The sequence below is a fragment of the Bos taurus genome, chromosome 13, assembly GCF_002263795.3.
Source record: "Bos taurus isolate L1 Dominette 01449 registration number 42190680 breed Hereford chromosome 13, ARS-UCD2.0, whole genome shotgun sequence".
Lineage (NCBI taxonomy): Eukaryota > Metazoa > Chordata > Mammalia > Artiodactyla > Bovidae > Bos > Bos taurus.
In genome coordinates this window covers 74,602,199-74,620,956 of record NC_037340.1, presented here as the reverse complement: position 1 = coordinate 74,620,956, position 18,758 = coordinate 74,602,199, and the positions used below count along the sequence as shown (strand labels likewise).

Here is an 18,758-nt window from a genome sequence, read left to right as displayed (position 1 = left end):
TGGCCTGAGGGAGACTTCCGGTTATTTAAGCGTCCTCCCGAGGCTGCGCGTTCTGTTGCAGGTGTCCGCGTGTGCCCCTCCAGCGCAGCGCCCGTGCCGGCAGCTGGTGAACTACATGTCGCCCCCTCAGGACCCGGAAGACGAACAGGGCGGCGGCGATCCACCCGGGGACCTCCGCAGCGTCCTGGTCACCAGCGTGCTCAACCTCGAGCCGCTGGACGAGGATCTCTTCAGGTAGCCGGCCGCATCTGGTCCGCAACCCCGCATCGGGTCAGAGTCTTCTGATCTTGATTGCTGCAACCCCACTGCCTCTGCTCGTACCCCTCCGAACGAGGATGGGCTCTGTGCGCGATGCCTCTGTCGTAATTGGGAGGGAACTTGTGTCTGAAGAAGCTGCCCCGGCTTCCTCGGCGCGGGGATCTGTGCAGCCTCATCCCCGGGAGGTCCTGGCAATCTGGGCAGATAAAGTGGTGATCCGAGGTATCCTTCTCAGCAGCCTCCCCAGGAAGGGTCAGGTCCCTGGGAGAGCCAGCCCAGAAAGGGCAGTGATTTGTCCGAGGGAACAAACTTATCCCCAGCTCCTTGCACAGTCACTATCTTTTCCTTTTACATACTCCATCCCCACCACCACTAGGTGGGGTCTGCTGCTAAATCGCTTCAGTCATGTCCGTCTCCGTGCCACCCCATAGACGGCAGCCCACCAGGCTCCCCCGTCCCTGGGATTCTCCAGGCAAGAACGCTGGAGTGGATTGCCATTTCCTTCTCCAATGCGTGAAAGTGAAGTCGCTCACTCGTGTCCGACTCTTCGAGACCCCATGGACTGCAGCCTACTAGGCTCCTCTGTCCATGGGATTTTCCAGGCAAGAGTACTGGAGTGGGGTGCCATCGCCTTCTCCGAGGTGGCGTCTAGTAGCTCCTTATTCATTCTGAGGCCTGAGCCAGTTTCCTTCCTGATGTCACTTAAATTTCTTGACTGTAACGGGGTGTAACAGTTCCAGCTACCAAGGCTCCTCCTGGGTTATTGGAAGCTGTTTTAGGCACTAACTTAATTTCCCCTGTTTAACCAACTACAAATAACTGCCAGGAATTTTGCAGTGCCTTATATGAAAAATGCTGGGCTGGGCAGTGGGAAGCTTGAGACTTAATCGTAATCCTTAATCTTTCACTGGGGGAGACTTTTGACCTCTGGGGGCTGCGTTTCCTCATCTGTGCACTGAATGGGTTAGACTTGAAGTCTGAGGGTCTCCAAGTTCTAAATTTAGTTCTTTTAAGAACTGGTCTATCAAAGTTGAGGGGTGTAAGTGGCAGAGCTAATGCAGTCCACCTGCAGCTTGTGGGGTTCATCTTGGTCTACTCAAGGCGTTGAGACAAGCTTATGTCTTAGCCTCGTATGGGCAATGGAAGACATATTGGACTTGGGATCAAAAGACCCAGATATTGCTCAGGATGGTAGTTTGTGAACTGTGTGACCTTTCTCAAGTCAGTTTCCCTCTCTGATCCCTTTACTGAAGTCCACAGATAAGGCCTTGGAGTTGTAGATAGAGTGATGTTAGGATATTTGTCTAGGGAAAGGCTTTCACCGGATTCTCAAAGGATCACATACCCCAATCAGGTTAAGAAATCCTACACTGGAGGCTCACGGAAGGTCGTAGGATTTGGCTCAGCCCCCAAATCTTTCCTCTTGTCCCCCTCTCCCCACAGAGGAACGCATTACTGGGTACCCTCAACTGAGCGGCTGTTTGGGGGTCAGATCGTGGGCCAGGCCCTGGTGGCTGCAGCTAAGTCTGTGAGTGAAGATGTCCATGTGCATTCCCTGCACTGCTACTTCGTACGGACAGGTAAACCAACTCCTCCCTACCCCACCCCAGCACAGGTGGCTCAGCAGAAGAATTCTGGCCTTGAGGGATGGGGGTGGTGACTGAGGAGAAAGCAGGAGAGAAGGAGAAGGGAGAGGGATGGTGAGGTTAGTTGATCAACCTCAGGGGAGCCTAGAGGAAGAAGGGCAGGGGCCAGGAAGAACCTTAGGCCCAGTACCTGTTGAGATACTAGGTACTTGTTGGTGCTTAACTGTTCCCAGTGGGTCTTTTGCTCTTTATCCTTTACACACCTTCTCATGCCAGTCCTGGTGCTGGTTCCTCAGAGAAGTACTGGAATCTCTGCTGGGAGTTTGGAAAAGAGACCAGCCTGGGAATCAAGAGACCTCTGGTCTAGATGGAGCTTTGTCACTGATTTGCCAGGTGCCCTTGAGTGAGATAACCACTCTTCCTCACCCTCTCCTTCTTCCCACCTGAAAAATGCAGGAGGGCCTGGGCCAAGCGAGATTGTTCTAGCTGCTTACAACTCTGGGATCAAATCAAAGAAAGAGCATAATCTTTTAAAACTCATGCTCTTTTGAGAAACATAAAAATCTCACTCCTAAGCAGATGCTCCCAATTTTAAGAGTTTCTGCCTTCTGCGTGGTCCCATCAGCTGAGAAGAATTTATGCAACTTTATGAAATGTGATCGGTATTAAAAAAGACAGTGGGTTTCCCCCCTTCATTTTACAAATATAGAATCGTTGTTCACTCGATAAGTCGTGTCCATAAGGACTGCAGCCTGCCAGGCTTCCCTGTCCTTCACTATCTCCCAGAGTTTGCTCAAATTCATGTCCATTGAGTCAGTGATGCTATCTAACCATCTCATCCTCTGTCGCCCACTTCTTTTGCCTTCAGTCTTTCCCAGCATATATACAAATATAGAATAGTTTAATAGTAAATATACCTTTTCGTACTATACTCTGTTGGTCACTCCCCATCCCTTTATTTCCTGTCCTTTCCTGATAGTCATTGCTATAAAGTATTTGAATGCTTATTTTAAGGTGAGCCCTGTTCTTAACCTTTATGCCAGTTGGAGGCAGACGTACCCTTGTGCCCTTGGTTCCCTCAGTTTGCATGTAAACTCCAAAAATCCTGGCCTTTTGATACTGTAATCCTTCTCACCCAGTGAGACAGTTTTGTTTTGTTTTGTGGAAGTAGGAGCATTATCTGATCCCTTTGAACCGGTTTCATTATCCAGTTTCTGAAAAGAATTCTGAGTCTTTGTAGGTGAAGTATCTAGTGCAGGGCCTGGCAGGTTGTGAGTTCTCCATAAACAGTACTTACCTTTATTTTTTGACGATGAATTTATTGGAGTGATTACAGTTTGCATGTTATAGTGCACAGCTATTTACACTGTCTTGTTTGATCCTCTTCAGTAAACCCGAGGGGTGTTTATTCTACGTGTAAGGAACCTTGGACCCAAAGAGATTATGTAAGGAGCTTCCATAATGCTCAGAGAGGCAAGGCCAGGTTTTGAACCTGAGGTTGGGTGACTCCAAGCTCTGTGCTTTGTTCTCCTTCTGTGCTTTTCTCTTTCACTCTTGGGAAATAATTCCAAAACCATGGGAGAGCCCATCTCAGATTCTGTGGGAGGCATCCACTTTCTTGGAAATTCTCCATCCAGGAGCAGCATGAAATGAATGGTGCCAACACCACTATATCCTAATAATCACCAGTTATTTGTATCCCCTTTCTGCTTCTTGAAAGAAGACAGCTTAAAATAACTGGCTGTTAAAAGTCAGAATTCCCTAATAGCCCAGTGGTTAGGACTCCATGGTTTCACTGTGGAGGGCCTAGGTTCGATCCCTGTTCAGGAAACTAAGATCCTGCAAGCCGTGTGATGTGGCCAAAAATAAATTCTTTAATTTAAAAAATAAAATAAAAGGTGAGGCAGATTAGGAGTATGGGGTTAACAGATACAAACTATTAATACATAAAATAGATCTGCAACAAAGATTTACTGTGAGGCATAGAGAATTCAATATCTTTTAATAACCTGTAATGGAATATAATCTGCAAGAAAATAAAGTGTGGGGAAAAAATAAAACATTTGGGGCAAAAGTTTTAAAAGTAATAAATTAAAGGGCCAGGAGACTGGGATTTGGGGGGAATGATTGTGTTAGAATACTAGGCTAAGGCATATCATCGCAGTTTTATACAAAAGTTAGTTCCAAGCTTCCTGGCAGCAAGGCAGAAAGGGAAGCTCTTATTAGTTTCTGATGTGACCCACTACCAGGGTGTTGTTTACTTGCTAAGTTGTGTCCAATTCTTTGTGACCCCATGGACTTTAGCCAGCCAGGCTCCTCTGACCATGAGATTTCCTAGGCAAGCATACTGGAGTAGGTTGCCATTTCCTGCTCCAAGGTTTCTTCCCGACTCAGGGATTGAACCTGAGTCTCCGCAGGTGAATTCTTTACTGCTAAGCCACCAGGGAAGCCCCCTCTATCAGGTACATCAAGATTTATAAACAGTGATGGTGCTCCAATGATCTTAGACCTTAATTCCCTGACCAGGGATCAAACCTTTGTTCTCTGCATTGGAAGGACAGATCTTAATCACTGGACTACAGGGAAGTCCTCCAGTGATATTTTTAATTAAAAGATACTGTGAGGTTGGGGTCTGGTTCTTGGCCATTTATCATACCAATTCTTTTTCTTGATGCCTAGGAGAGAATGTGAGTTTGGGTTTTTGTTTATTTTTTAAAAAATGTATTTCTCTAGATAGTTGTCATCTGGCTTGGTACAGGCCATGGAATTCTCCAGGCCAGGATACTGGAGTGGGTAGCCTTTCCTCTCTCCAGGAGATCTTCCCAACCCAGGGATGGAACCCAGGTCTTCCACATTGCAGGTGGGTTCCTTTACCAGCTGAGCCACCAGGGAAGCCCTGGCATAGGTTTAGAGCTTGGAGATTCTACAGCAGGAGTCAAAAAACATTCTATAAAGGCAGATCATAAATATTTTCGATTTTATGGGCAAAACAATAGTCAAAATACATAAACAAATGGGCTTGGCTGTATTCTCCAAAAATGTTATTTATGGCATCAATTTCCCCATCTATACAATTGGGATAAGACCCACTTGGCGTAGTTAATGTGAAACCAACATGAGAGGATACCTTAGTTTAACTGTAAAAAATTAAACGGAAACCTCCATTCAGGAGTGTTGGGAGGCCAGAAGAGGGCGCCCTCGTGCCCTGTGACAATGGAGCCCAAGAGGAAAAAGAAAGACTCCTTTCTGGCAAGGAATCAGCCAATGAAAAACCACAGGTTCCTTGTTTACTAGGACCCTCCCAATTACACTGTACAGTAGCCGCCCCCCTCACCGCCCCCCCCACCCCCCTCTATAAAAGCGGGCTCCTTCCCTTGCTGGGCGGGGACTTGTACCTGGCTCACCATGGTTGCAGACCTCGAATTGCAATTCTCTGCTGATCCTGAAGAAACATAACTTAGCTGGAAAAGTATCTGGCTATCTGTTTCAGGTCAATGTAACAAATGCACTCAACTCCATAACTCTTTCTCTCTCTTCCTTCAATATACTGCAGAGCCTACCTGCTTTGTTCCAATACAAATTTTAAAGAACAGGTCTAGAACTCATTCATGCTGATGCTGCTAAGTCACTTCAGTCGTGTCTGACTCTGTGCGACCCCATAGACGGCAGCCCATCAGGCTCCCCCGTCCCTGGGATTCTCCAGGCAAGAACACTGGAGTGGGTTGCCATTTCCTTCTCCAATGCATGAAAGTGAAAAGTCAAAGTGAAGTCGCTCAGTCGTGTCCGACTCTTAGCGACCCCATGGACTGCAGCCTACCAGCCTCCTCTGTCCATGGGATTTTCCAGGCAAGAGTACTGGAGTGGGGTGCCATTGCCTTCTCCGAGTCAGTAGCTACTGAGCAGTAAAGAAACGGAGAACCATTAGGTGAGCGGGCCCGAAGGGCTCACTTGGGCTCACTGTGTGCCTTGTGCCCGCTGCAGGGGACCCGAAGGTGCCGGTGCTGTACCAGGTGGAGCGGACGCGGACAGGGGCAAGCTTCTCTGTGCGCTTCGTGAAGGCCGTGCAACATGGCAGGCCCATCTTTATCTGCCAGGCCTCCTTCCAGAAGGCCCAGCCCAGCCCCGTGCAGCACCAGTTCTCCATGCCTGCTGTGCCCCCGCCGGAGGAGGTGGTTGGCCGTGAGGACTTCATTGGCCAATTTTTAAGGTGAGAGACCTGGAGGCCCCAGGACAGTGTTCAAACTGCCGTTGCCACCCATTGGTGGGTCACGGCCTCCTTCAGTGGATCCCAACTAGCATTTTAAAAAGCTAGATTGGGGATTTGGGGAGTGGAAGGGAGGGAATATAGGTATACTTACAGCTGATTTGAAACCATTTGGTGTCACTTCAGGGGCTCTGAAGAGCTTCGGCACCATAGTCCTTTATGGCTCAGCACAGAAAATAATTCAGCAAGAGGCAAAGTGATTGATAAGTGATTTATTAGGAGAGGATGCTTATGAGGCTTATAAGTGGGTGGGAGAGACATGCCACACACCCTGAGAACTTACTGGGCTACAGTTTTATAATCGAAGGAAAAGTGGGGAGGAGAACGTCTTTGTCTTTCTTGAGTAGATGTCATGCTTCCAACATCAGCTTCTCCTCCAGCTTGAGCAGGAAGTTTTCTTGTCCCTGCGTGGTCAAGCTATGTCCATAAATGACTGTTTTTCATGTGTGCAGAGTATGTCCCAGGGATCATTAACTTACTGAGCTCACTGGGCAGGATGTGGGTCTCATTGTTTTGGGGGCAGGTCTCGTGCTTCTGTTGCATGGCTTTGTTGCTAAACAAACCTGTTTTCTTGAGTAATCATTAACTTACCAGGGTTTCCCATACTTTTTCTACTTAACAATCCCTTAGTGCTTAGTTGTTGGGACTCAGTCATGTCTGATTCTTTGCAACCTCATGGACTGTAGCCTGCCAGGCTCCTCTGTCCATGGGATTCTCCAGGCAAGAATACTGGAGTGGGTTGCCATGCCCTCCTCCAGGGGATCTTCCCAACCCAGGTATCGATCCCTAGTCTTCTGCATTGCAGGTGGATTCTTTACCAGCTGAGCTACCAGGGAAGCCCACAATCCCCTAGTGGGATTCACTATTTAATCACTTGTTTGTCCCTTAACTCTGTCCCTATCAGATACACTTTGTTGTACAGCAGAAACTAACATGACATTGTAAAGCAGTTATCCTCCAATTAAAAAAAAAGCAAGCTGGGGGCTTCCGTGGTGGTTCAATGGCTAACACTGTGCGGCCAGTGCAGGGAGCCTGAGTTCAATCCCCGGTTGGGGAACTAGATCTTGCATACAACAACGAACAGATCCTGAGTATCGCGAAGATCAAAGAACCCCCCTACCACAACTAAGACACACACAGCCAGATAAAAGTAAATAAGTAAATATTCAAAGGAGAAAAAAGCTAGACTGGCAGGGTGGGGCGGGCTGCAGGGCACGTGATCCGCTCATGCGCACTTCTCTGATTGGCTGATGCTGACGTAACAGGGCAGTGTCTCAGGGGTGAACCTTATCAGTCCCCAGGTTCCAGAAGGCCTCAGGGCTAAGTGCTCATGGTCGTCAGTAGTTGACATCTTCCATTTGGTGGGGAGTTTTCACAGCTGTAAAACAACTCAGGAAATGTGCATCAAATGCTGGTTACCTGGGTACCTCAGAGAGGAGCGAAAGCCGAGGAAGTGGATGAAGACCAGTCCCCGGAAGGCCCCACAGGGTCCTGCTCAATTACAGTTCCCACCTTTCTTTCAATACTCTTCAGTCTTGAGGAGAACACGTTCTGAACAAGAAAAGGAATAAAGGTTCAGATATGGAAGTTAATCATAAACTTGACAGAGGTGCCCACAGGTTCATGGTCGGTTACTGATTCCTGCCAGGGCTCCACCTCTCTTGGTGCCCACCTGCTGTGTAGCTTTGCCCCTCTCCTACCTCTCAGAGCCCCGCTTCTTCATATGAAAAATGGGGATCATTGTTTCTGCCCCGCCTGCTTCCCAGCTGAGCGGTAAGGAGGGCTCCACTGCCTAGTGCCCCGTGCAGGGGAGTCAGCCCAGTGAGATGGAGCGAATGTGCGTCCGAACCTGGGAAAGGCCTGGGCTCAGATCTGGACTCTGTCACTGGCCACCTTGTGAGTCTGGCAAGTTGCTTTCCCACTTTGAGCTTGTGATCAGTTATTAAACTCCATCGGAATCCCTACCTCGTAAGGCTGCTGTGAGGATGACAGAGATAAGTGATAACAAGGTACTCAGTGAGCGCTCAGTAAATTACAGTTAGGCCACTCTTGACAGAGAGGAATAAACATGGAGCCTGGTGTGTGGTCAGAGCTCCAAAATACTTGAGAAGGAGACCTGGGTTCAATCCCTGGGTCAGGAAGATCCCCTGGAGAAGGGAACGGCTACCCGCTCCAGTATTCTGGCCTGGAGAATTCCATGGACTGTACAGTCCATGAGATTGCAAAGAGTTGGACATGACTGAGCAACTTTCACTTTCTTTCTCTTTTCTCCCTGGCGGTGCAGTGGTTAACTTTCACTACAGGGGGCTTGGGGTTCGGTCCCTGTTCGGGGAATTAAGATCCTACACGCCGCAGACAAAAATAAATTAAATAAAAAACTTTGAGAATGAAAGGAGGACATTGTTCTTAAAGGTCCCTGAATCTAGAACTGTGTCTCCCATAAGGAAACTACTAACCACAGGGGGCTGTGTTGAGTTTATTAACATTAAAGAGAGTTAATTCAGATCTGTTCCTCAGTCACACTGGCCACATGTCAAGCCCTCAGCAGCCCGATGTGGCTAGTGGCCACCACAGTGGACCAGAACGTTCCATCATCACAGAAGTTTCCATCAGACAGGGCTCAAGGGGAAAGGGAGGGAAATGAAATACTGGGGAAGAGCGCTAGGGGCATGAGGGGTGGTGGTCCCTGTGGCGAAGGGGCTTCCCTGGAAATGGCCTCCTTGCCCTGGGAGACGGTTTCCCCAGTGGCTCAGGTTAGGTAAGTGTCTAAGTAGGGCAGCCTGTTTCCTGAGGGTTAGAATAGAGAAGCGGTTAAGAGCAGGAACGGAGGAGGAGCCAGACTGCCTGGGTCTAACTCCTGCCCCCCTCAGGCACTTCCTGAGCTGGCTATCTGCACCCTCTGTGTTTACTCCACTTCTCAGAGAGCAGGGAGGATAGCACCTGAGTTCAGGGATGATAGCCTGGAGCTGGGCCATTACAGGGTAGCCCCACGGCTGGGTGACGTGTTGGCCTCACATGCATTATGTTGTCTCCTCCCCAGTGTTCACTATGAGGGAGGTGACTGTCATCATCCACATTTTGCAGATGGGAAAGGGCTGATGATGACTAACTTGCAGCAGGCCACAGGGCTCCTCAGCGGCAAAGAAAGGATGCAGATACTGTCCTATCCTGCCTGCTGGAGGGGAGGGGAGGTCTGGGGATGTCAGGAGTTCCTGTGGAGGAACAAGCGGGGTCCGAAGAGGCAGCTCAGACAGGTTCCCCATCTTCCGGGGTCTCCCCACCCCTCTCCCCTTTACTTTCAGGGACCCGGAGCTCCAGGAGAGGTACCGAGTGGGGCTGAACCGAATTGCTGCCCAGGAAGTGCCCATTGAGATCAAGGTGGTAAACCCATCCACTCCAAGCCAGCTGAAGAAAATGGAGCCCAAACAGATGTTCTGGGTGCGAGCCCGGGGCTATATTGGTAAGCGGACCCCTTGGCCTGAAAGGAAACTCTCTTTGGGGGTCTAGACCTGTACCTCCTCTGCCCTGGGTGGCCTTGGGCATGGTCCTCCCACACTATGGGCCCATTTTCTTATCTGAGTGATGGAGAAGTGAGCTCAGCCTTTTGCAGGGGGAGAATGGGGAAGTGACGGGAATCCTCACGTGGGCCTTTCCTGGGGAAGGCAAGGCACCTAGCCGAGATTCTTCTCCAGGTCCCCTACTGAGCATAAGGTACCTTTGTGCAAAACTGGAAAAAGATACTTACAAGGTCCAGGGTGGGATACGGGGGGAGGCTTTCAGTCCTCACCCACCCCTGCCCTCTTCCAGTCTTCATCTCCCTTGACCTCCATCACACACACGCACCCGCCCCCTTGGGCCAGGTGCCCTTGTGAAGAGTCTGCACATCTGTGCACAGCAGCCCCTTTCTCCCTACCTCCCTGCAGGTCCTGAGCTATAAAGCCCAGGAGCCCAGGGCTGATGGGACTGGAACCTGTTGCAGGTGAGGGCGACATGAAGATGCACTGCTGCGTGGCGGCCTACATCTCAGACTTTGCCTTCCTGGGCACAGCAATGCTGCCCCACCACTGGAAGTACAAGGTGGGCTTCATGGTCTCCCTGGACCACTCCATGTGGTTCCATGCCCCTTTCCGAGCTGACCACTGGATGCTCTATGAGTGTGAGAGCCCCTGGGCTGGTGAGTACTGGGGCCACGGGGGACGAGGGTGCGGACCTTGGTGCCTTTGGTGGGGAGGGCAGGGAGCCTGCTGTCTTGGGTGATGCTGCCCCACCCACTTGCTGTGGAGCACCGCACAGATCACTTCCTCTCCTGCTTCCGCAGGCTGCGGCATCCTTGTCTTCAAAATGACAGGGTGCGGCCTGAGGACAGGACACCCGCTTAGCTCTTCATTTCTGTAACATGCTGGGGACATGATTCACTTTATCTGAGGCTCAGCGCTAGTCCCAGAACCACTTCAGATTCTCTGTGTGATGCTGGGCAAGTCCCATCTCCGCTCTGTTTCCTTGTCCACACAAATAGGGTTGCACCAGAGCAGAGGGATCCAAAGCTGGGGGCCTATTCTTCCACCTCTCGGGAGAGCTTTTTCAAAACATTCCCAGATTTGACCCCCAGGATTCTGACTGCAGGGCTTGGATGAGGTCCAGGAAGGTATTTTTACGAAGATTCCCTAAGTGATTCTGACAGTTAGCCTGGCCTGGGGGTTGGGGCCCTCAGCAGTGTAGGGGCCCCACTGCTTGGACCCTCCTTATACTGTGAAGCAAGAAACCCAGACTTGTTCATCAGCGCCTGGTCTCAGAGCCCTGGGTTCCGTCCCAAGGAAGTGCATTTCAAACGAAGAGAAACCTTGTTTTGTGAAACAGAGACAAAACTTAAGGGACTCTTTATACTCAGGGAAGAGGGACTCTCAAGAACCAACAGCATCACAGCACAGGAACAGCTGCCACCTTGATGGTAGGTCTCTTGGGTTCGGCTTTGACCTGATCCTTAAGGCCAAGTTCCCGAGCCTCTCTGGGCTTGAGTGTCATCACCTGGAACACAGGACAAGGCCTGCTTTACTTGGCTACCGTGAGAACTAAGTGGGCTATACTGTGTTTAAAAGAAACCAGCAGTTCCCTTCCTAAACGTCAGACTCCGGCCCTGGGTAGCAAGGGAGAATCTCCAAGTGCGGAGGGGAGTGCCTAGGCTCCTCATGGCTTCATGTCCTCTCCCCTGAGCCCCTTTGTCCCCGTGATTGTGGAAGATTATTTTTTTTAATAATATGAATGACTGGCCTGGAGGGCCAGATTTATTAGAAAAGGAACTGATGGGTTTCCTTACACAAGTGGCCAGAGGTTGGGCAGATCCACCTAGCTGAACTACTGAACCAGACTGTTCTCAGAACTTCTCCCCTTGGGATTTTTTTTTTTTGAGGAAGTCAGCAGATACATGAAAGTGCTTTTAAACCATCAAGTGGGGCTCCCTTGGGAGGAGTTACACCCTTGAGCAACCATAATAGGCTCCTAAAGGGGTGCTTGGAAATTGGGAGTGATCACACCACCAAGCATGGCTCTGGCATGGGGCAGCCCAACCCGAGCTGCACCTCTTGCAAGGAGCACGTTCGGCTGGGCAGCGGGAGACAGAAGGCCATTGAGATTCTTCTCTTCATCCGCAGGTGGCTCCCGGGGCCTGGTTCACGGGCGGCTGTGGCGTCAGGACGGGGTCCTGGCTGTGTCCTGTGCCCAGGAGGGCGTGATCCGAGTTAAGCCCTGGGACTCAACGAGCAAGTTGTAGCCAGAGGTGCCAGCTGGGCCTGGGGCTTCAAGGATCTCCCTTCTCCCCCTACTCCTGAGGCAGGACTACCATCCAGGGCTGGGCCTTCTGTCCAGGACATCCAATAAAGAGACTCAAACCACTGGAGCTGCTGCCCTTTAATCCCCCTGGGCCAGGATCGCAGCTCTCCCTCCAGCCATCAACTCCAGGACTCCACGGCCACAGTCCCTGGCCCTTCCGCCAGGCTGGCCTGCGGGAAGACAGATCATCGACCCTGACCTGGGTCACGGCCCCCAGGTATTCATAAGCTGGAGAGGCAGCGTCAGACTTTCACTTTCTCCCTGCACCATCCCAGCCTGTCCTGAGTGCAGCTCAGTAGAAGAGCACGTTTCCTTGGTCTGCTGCAAATTCTCTGTGGACCTTCTTGGGGTTCCCAGCACCCCAGGGAGCCTCTCAGCAGCTGTCTGTGTCCTCGTCCGCACCCCAGCCCACCCCCCATCTGGGGGCGGCGCCTCTCCCACAGTGGCCTTAAGTCTAGGTGACGCTAGTCCAGCACCTCCTTGATGAGTAACTCTTTAAGACTGGGGGGTGGTGTGGGGGTCAGCCCTGCCTCCTGCAGGGCCTGGAGCCGGGCCTCGGAGTGGCGTTTGTCCAGGCCCAGGCGCCAGGAGAGCCGCACGTGGGCCTCCAGAAAGGGGGCCAGCAGAGGGTGCGGGCTCTCGGCCCCCAGAAGCTGCAGGGCCCTCTCACAGCATGCCCGGGCCTCACTGGCGTCCTCCAGCTCCTGGTGGCACACGGCCAGCCCCGCCAGGGTTAGCAGACGTCGGTCTGGGCCACAGGGGATGCCCAGCTGGGCTTGTAGCTGCCAGGCGTTGGCCCAGAGCGCCAGGGCCTCGCGGTAGAGGCCGGTGCAGGTGAGGCTCTGCGCCCGCCGCAGCTCGGGCAGCACGAAGAAGTCCTGCAGGTCTGCAGCGTGGCGCAGCTCAGGCACAGCCTGGAGGTGGCCCAGAAACTGCTCGAAGGCCCGGCTGCGGCGGGCGATGGTCTCGGCGGTAAAGTTCCGGCGCAGGCGCTTGCGGGGGAAGGAGATGCTAGCCATGGGGCCCCGGAACTGCCGCTGCAGGTTTCGGTGCAACCGCTCAAAGTCCGAGTAGCGGCGGGAGATCTGGGCTGGCTGGCTATCTGGTGGCCCCGGGCCCATCACGGCGAGGGTGTAGAGCTGCAGGGAGGGCGGGGGTTAGGGCAGAGGCAGGGTGTCCCCAGGCCCCTTCCCTCCCTGACCCCCCACCCCCACTTCCAACTCTCTTTCCCTACCCCTTCCCTTCACCCTGGAGATCGAGCCTGGAGGGTGGGAGCTGCCAGGGCTGCAGCCGGGGAGCCCAGTCTCATCTTACCTGAGGTTCGTCTGAAATGACCCAGGCCCAAGGCAGCACAGGGAGAAAAAGACAGGGATGAGCTTTAGTGCCTGGACGGCTGCCCCCCTCACCCCTTCTAGGGAGTGTGTGCTAAGTTGCTTCAGTCGCGTCTGACTCGCTGCAACCCTATGAACTATAGCCCACCAGGCTCCACTGTCCATGGGATTCTCCAGGCAAGAATACTGGAGTGGGTTGCCACGCCCTCCTCCAAGGGATCTTCCCACCCGGCGATCAAACCCAGGCCTCATGTCTCCTGCCTCGGCAGGCAGGTTCTTTACCACTAGTGCCACCTGGGAAAGCCCCTCCCATTGGGAAGCGAGCTCTTCTGACAGCCCCTCTGGAAAACCAGCCGTGTGTTGAAACCCAGGCCCATCTCCAGGCCAACCTTTAGGACCAGCTTGGAGCTTTGTTCCATTCTGGACACATGGCTCCGTATGGCCAGGTTATTCCCATCCAGACCCTCAACACAGGTCTTCAGACAGTCCCGGTAGTGACCAGTGTAAAGCACACTGGACTGGGACCCAAGTTCTACCCTTGGGTCAGACGCTCCCTCCCTATGGGAGTCGGGCAGGGTGGTCCCCTTCTTGGGTCCACTTCCACTTGAGTGAATGGAGCGCCTGCTCAGCTCAGTGTTTACTCAGGTGTGGGACGGGAACAAACGTCGGTCCCCGGGATGTTTAGGTGGTAAGTACTGGAGTGAATAACACTTGAATAGAGGCAGGAGGTGATACCCCTCTCATTCTCTGTGAATCTTTCTGACTACAAATTGAGAAGCTCTCAGTTTGGTTCACAAAAGCCCCTTTCCAACACTTCTCAGCTCCATTTTTAGAAAAGAGCCAGAAAGAGAATTTGTCAGCGCCACCTCCAGGCAGCAGCATCCAGCCAGACTTTAATGACAGTTTCACTGCTTTTATTTTTATGGTTATCTTCTTTTTATGGTGAGTTAGTCAAGCTTCCCTGGAGAATCCCGGGGACGGGGGACCCTGGTGGGCTGCCGTCTATGGGGTCGCACAGGGTCGGACATGACTGAAGTGACTTAGCAGCAGCAGCAGCAGTCAAGCTTCCCATCTACAGTTGTTTTGTAAAGTTGTTTTTTAAAGTTATTTAAAAAAATATGTTTATTTGAAGAAAAATGATAAGCACCAATTGGTAAAAGTAGCATTTAGATAGGACAAAAATTGTGAGGGTGACGGAGGTTTGGGAAATGCTGAACAAGATGATCACTAAGCTTCCCACCAGGTTTGAGAACCCAAATATGCCTTAATCTATAATAATGCTGAGCTAACAGGTCTAAAAAGGGGATTAGCAAGCATTAGATGTTAAAAAGAATCGGTTGCAACTGATACGCACACACACACATACACACACATAGATGTTAAAAGTATACTAACACCAAACCCAGATTTTACTCTCAAATCTGTTCTGTGAAACTGCCAATATCGGAGCCACCCCTGCTCAGTCAGGTTTGCCTGCTCACTCTGGAAGATTCAGTCTACATTAGTATTCAGGATTAGAAAGTTTAACAATAAAGAAACTTACTTTACTCTAGTTCAACTCCACATTCCCAAAACATTACATATTGACTGTAAAGCTTTTGTTTTTTCTTTAAAGGGACAGTTATTAATATTCCAGGGAACCAGTTTTCTTCAGAACACATTTCAGGAAGCCCTCATCTATAGTGACTCCTTATGCTCATCTAGCTTTTATTTTCATTGGTAGTTTTTGGACAAAAACCCATTTTAGATCCACTGCCTGATCCTTCTGTTGTCCTACATGACAGGTAATAATGAGGATCATTAACTGAGCACTACCCTGCACCACACCGTGGTGTGAGTTCTTCACAGCCACTATTTCACCATCACAACCTCACTGCGAGGAAGGTGTCCATACCTCTGTCAGCTCAGGAAGCAGGCTCCCAGAGAAGGCAAAGGGTTTAAAGACCTCCTCTAAGTCACACAGCTGGTAAATGGCCCAGCTGGGACTCAAACCCAGGCCGACCTAATTCCAAAGTCTGTGCTCTTAACTTCCAGGAGATGTTGAAGCAGGATTTGTTGCCTAGTCACTCAGTCAGGTCTGACTGTTTGAGACCCACCCCCAGGCTCCTGATTCCCTGGGATTCTCCCAGGCCCGGCCCAGGCCAGGCTGGGCTCTATCTTGTCATTCTCTTCCCAGAGCTGCTCCCAACTTCCCTGTCTCTCAGCTGCTCCATGCGCCCCCCTCCTGCGCATGACCCCCAGCCAGGACTTCTGCCACTCAGGACTCGATCATCAGAGTTAATTCCCGCTGAAACTGGAGCAGCTGCCCTGTGGGTTGTAGCCCTTTTTTCACTGAGAGCCTCAGAAAGGGGTGGAGAGGTCCAGATATGGGACCAGGCTCCAGGTCCCCTTCCTGCTGAGTCAGAAATGGAGGAGGGTGGGGAAGAGGAGGGAAGTGAGAGGCAGGGAGCTGCCGCTGCCATGACCAGCCAGGTTAGGCTGGGTTTCAGGACCAGGCCAACCGCATCCTCCGTGTGTTCCTCCTTTCCACAGTCAAGAAATCAGCCCACACCCCCGCAACCCACCAATCTTTACCCCAATCCACCAATCCCCTGGCGAAGGAAATGGCAACCCACTCCAGTATCCTTGCCTGGAAAATTCTATGGACAGAGGAGCCTGGTGGGCTATGGTCCATGGGGCTGCAAAGAGTCGGACATGACTGAGCGCACACACACACACCAATCCCCTAAATCCAGTCCTTTGGACAAGCTTATTCTGTACAGGTGTGAGTGCTGGAGAACTGACTCTTCTGAGTTGCAAAGAGGCCACAACAGGCCAACCCAAAGTAAAACAGTAATAACAGAACTACCATTTTATCGAGCACTTCAAGATGCCAGGCACAATGCTAAGGGCTTTCTGTGTACTGTCTCATTTAACTCCTGCATTATCCCCATTGTTCAGGTGAGAAAACGGGTTAGTCAAGGTTTCACAACTCACCTGAAGTCAAACAACTGGTAATAACTGGGATCTGAATCAAGATCTGGATGCCAAACCCATTTTTCCAACCAATACCAACTTGGTCTCAAGTCTGACTCAGATAATATTCTTCCCCATGTATCTTGCATCTTGTGACAGTTTGCAAAAGTCCGAGGGGCAGAGGACATGCACAGTAGTTCTTAGTCTCAAAACTGGGATAGGATAGGTTCATTTGCCTGAGGATCTGCTCAAATTACACCCCTTTTCTGGCCTCAGTTTCCCCATCGTCAAATGGGGCAGCCATTTATAACTACATAGCCAGATCACCCAGGATGCTGAAGCTTCCCTTACTTTCTCTAAGCCAGGGTCTTCTAAGACTCATAGCTCAGGGTCCTGGACCCTCACTCACCACGTACTTGGAGGGCGGGTCCTTAACCACGGTGGCGTTGGTCACCTCAAAGAGCAGCCGCTGGGGTACCAGGGTGTTCCGGGACTTCTTCCAGAAATCTTGCAACTGCCGGGTTAGGAGCTGACTGCCCCGCTGCCCATCAGGTGGGGGACTCCGTTCTGCTTGAGCACAGGATGGGCCTGGGGCCAGGTTTGATGTAAATTAGGTGCCTGACCTCATTCATCCTCCTCCCAACGAATGACAAAGGCTTTATCCCTATCTGACATCAATGGAAACGAGGGCCAGACAGGGACCCGGAGCCAAACACCTGCCGGGCAGACAGTAGGTGTTAAATAAACATCTCCACCCCCAAAACATCCCTAGCACAGTACTACCGTTTGTATCCCAGACCTTACATTTCACGCCCTAAACAACCCTGAGATGGGAGTGATTTGACACAGGGAACTTGGCCCAGAGAGGTGTTGTGAGTCTCTCAAGGTCACACAGCCAAGAGGCAGCTGGACGCACTTAAAGAAGTGTCTCGAGTTTCGGCTGGATCAACTCGGGAACGCGGCCGGGGTGGAGGCCTAACCGAGCCCAGGGTTCCCGCCTCCATCCTCCCGCACTCGCCTGCGTCTTCTCCCGCCACCCGGTCGCCAGCGGACAGCGGGTCGGGGTCAGGGTCGTCATCGTCCTCGCCGTCCTCCTCGTCGTCGTCCTCGGCGCTGGTGAAGCTCAAGGTGCCGCTGAGGCGGGACGACAGGCCCTCGGCATCGTCGTCCTCCAGTTCCGAGCTCTCCGGGAACTGCTCGGCCTCGGGGCCGGCCGCCGCCTCCCCGGGGCCGTCGCCAGTCAGGGCGTGCCGCAGCCGGTGCAGGAGCCGGGAGGCCATGGCACCCCGGGGGGAGCGCGCGACGCCGGGTCGCGGGCCGGGGCGGGAGGGAGGTGGACCCCGGCCCCTCGCCGGGAAGGGGCGGGGCGGGGCCCGGGGCGGGGGTGGGCGGGGCGCCGTGGAGGTCCCGCCCCTGCCCGTTGAGGGGTCCGGGGGCTCTCCCCGCGGCCGTGCCTCCTGCGCCCCGCGGCGCACTCCGGGGCGCCCCTCTCCCCGGTGCAGCTCCCGGAGGCTGGCCGAGGCCGACCGGGTTGCACCGAACCGGCCCAGTCCGCTCCGAGCGCTGCTCCGGCCCCTTCCTGCCGCTGGCCCGCCTCCCGCCCCGCCCGCTCCCGGAGCCGCCCGGGAATCCCGGGCCCTTCGCTCCAGGAGGGCTATGGGAATCCTGGGTAGGCCAGGCCTCCTCCGGGATCGTCCCCAATCCGGAGGGGGCTACGCCCTCCTTGAATCCGCCCATCCCTCCCGGAGACCAAGGCTGGCCGCAGACTATCCCCTCATTTCCACCCAGCACTCTTTAACTTTACAAAGTCACTGCGCGGCAGTCAGAAACCCATCTCTTCTGGGAGGAAACCGAGGCCAAGAGAAGCCATGTGATCTGAGATGGAATCTAACCTCTAGTGGCCTAGGTTTTCTCATACGTAAAACAAGAACAATAAGAACTGAAGCACGAATTTTGCAGCTCTCCAAAAGGACCCTAGTCCAGAGCTTAGCTCAGAGCAGGGGCTAAGAGGATCATCAGTTACACAGTGATTATTGTTTCTCCAGTGTTCACAAGTTCTTACAATCTCATTTGAGCCTGCCTCACACATAGCACATAGACAAACGAGGAAACTGAGACCCAGAGGGGCTGAGTTACTTGCCTGAAGTCACACAGCTTGCCAGAGGTTTCTGAGAGTGGGGCCTTGCAGCCCAGGTCTCCTGAGTTCCACATCCTGTTTTTATCTTGCGATGTCAGTTGCAATCTCAGCAATTCCTCTAACAAGCTGTGTTTTTATCTTTTATCCAGAAGGCAGCTGTAGGTCAAGAATTTATTGTCCCTTCCTGTCAGAAGGCCTAGCTATCAGTCCCTAGCAGGGAAGATATTGCTAGTTATATTGTATGATCAGATAAAATCTCTGATAGTAGCTCCTTCTTCTTTAAATTTTTTTTTTTTTAATTTTACTTTGGCTGCGCTGGGCTTTGTTGCTTTGCCTGGCCTTCTCTAGTTGTGGCGAGTAGGGGCTACTCTTTGTTTCGTTGTGGTTCACAGGCTTCTCAT

The 18,758-nt window shown here is 52.2% G+C and overlaps 2 protein-coding genes across 5 annotated transcripts; one reads left to right on the top strand and one right to left on the bottom strand.

The window, feature by feature from the left end:
- The first annotated feature begins 19 nt into the window (after positions 1–19).
- ACOT8 (acyl-CoA thioesterase 8) lies at positions 20–12,001 on the top strand. 3 transcript variants are annotated; one of them, XM_005214520.4, is made up of 7 exons: positions 20–234; positions 1,702–1,838; positions 5,826–6,051; positions 9,411–9,568; positions 10,088–10,282; positions 10,997–11,056; positions 11,757–12,001. In XM_005214520.4, exons 1-7 carry the CDS (start codon positions 116–118, stop codon positions 11,873–11,875), a joined length of 1,014 nt encoding a protein of 337 aa, XP_005214577.1. In that variant the 5' UTR covers positions 20–115; the 3' UTR covers positions 11,876–12,001. The 3 variants fall into 3 exon arrangements, with proteins under 3 accessions (XP_005214577.1, XP_005214576.1, NP_001068625.2); XM_005214519.5 differs by having other exon boundaries at positions 10,997–12,001; NM_001075157.2 differs by lacking the exon at positions 10,997–11,056 and having other exon boundaries at positions 28–234; positions 11,757–11,996.
- SNX21 (sorting nexin family member 21) lies at positions 10,970–17,853 on the bottom strand. Of its 2 annotated transcripts, none has more exon segments than NM_001103328.1 (3): positions 10,970–13,073; positions 16,637–16,808; positions 17,239–17,456. In NM_001103328.1, a coding segment is annotated over 1 exon segment (657 nt). In that variant the 5' UTR covers positions 13,056–13,073; positions 16,637–16,808; positions 17,239–17,456; the 3' UTR covers positions 10,970–12,398.
- Between the last annotated feature and the right edge of the window lie 905 nt (positions 17,854–18,758).

What these genes read in the sequence shown, in the direction of transcription:
- ACOT8 (XM_005214519.5), top strand. Translation starts at nt 116, where the DNA reads ATGTCGCCCCCTCAGGACCCGGAAGACGAACAGGGCGGCGGCGATCCA. An exon ending in CTGCTACTTCGTACGGACAG is followed by an intron (nt 1,839 to 5,825) that starts GTAAACCAACTC and finishes TGCCCGCTGCAG; the next exon opens with GGGACCCGAAGGTGCCGGTG. An exon ending in GTGTGAGAGCCCCTGGGCTG is followed by an intron (nt 10,283 to 10,996) that starts GTGAGTACTGGG and finishes CTTTATACTCAG; the next exon opens with GGAAGAGGGACTCTCAAGAA.
- SNX21 (XM_025000232.2), bottom strand. Translation starts at nt 17,500, where the DNA reads ATGGCCTCCCGGCTCCTGCACCGGCTGCGGCACGCCCTGACTGGCGAC. An exon ending in GGTGGCGGGAGAAGACGCAG is followed by an intron (nt 16,809 to 17,238) that starts GCGAGTGCGGGA and finishes ACCTGGCCCCAG; the next exon opens with GCCCATCCTGTGCTCAAGCA. An exon ending in ACCCGCCCTCCAAGTACGTG is followed by an intron (nt 13,074 to 16,629) that starts GTGAGTGAGGGT and finishes CCCTCCCTGCAG; the next exon opens with CTCTACACCCTCGCCGTGAT.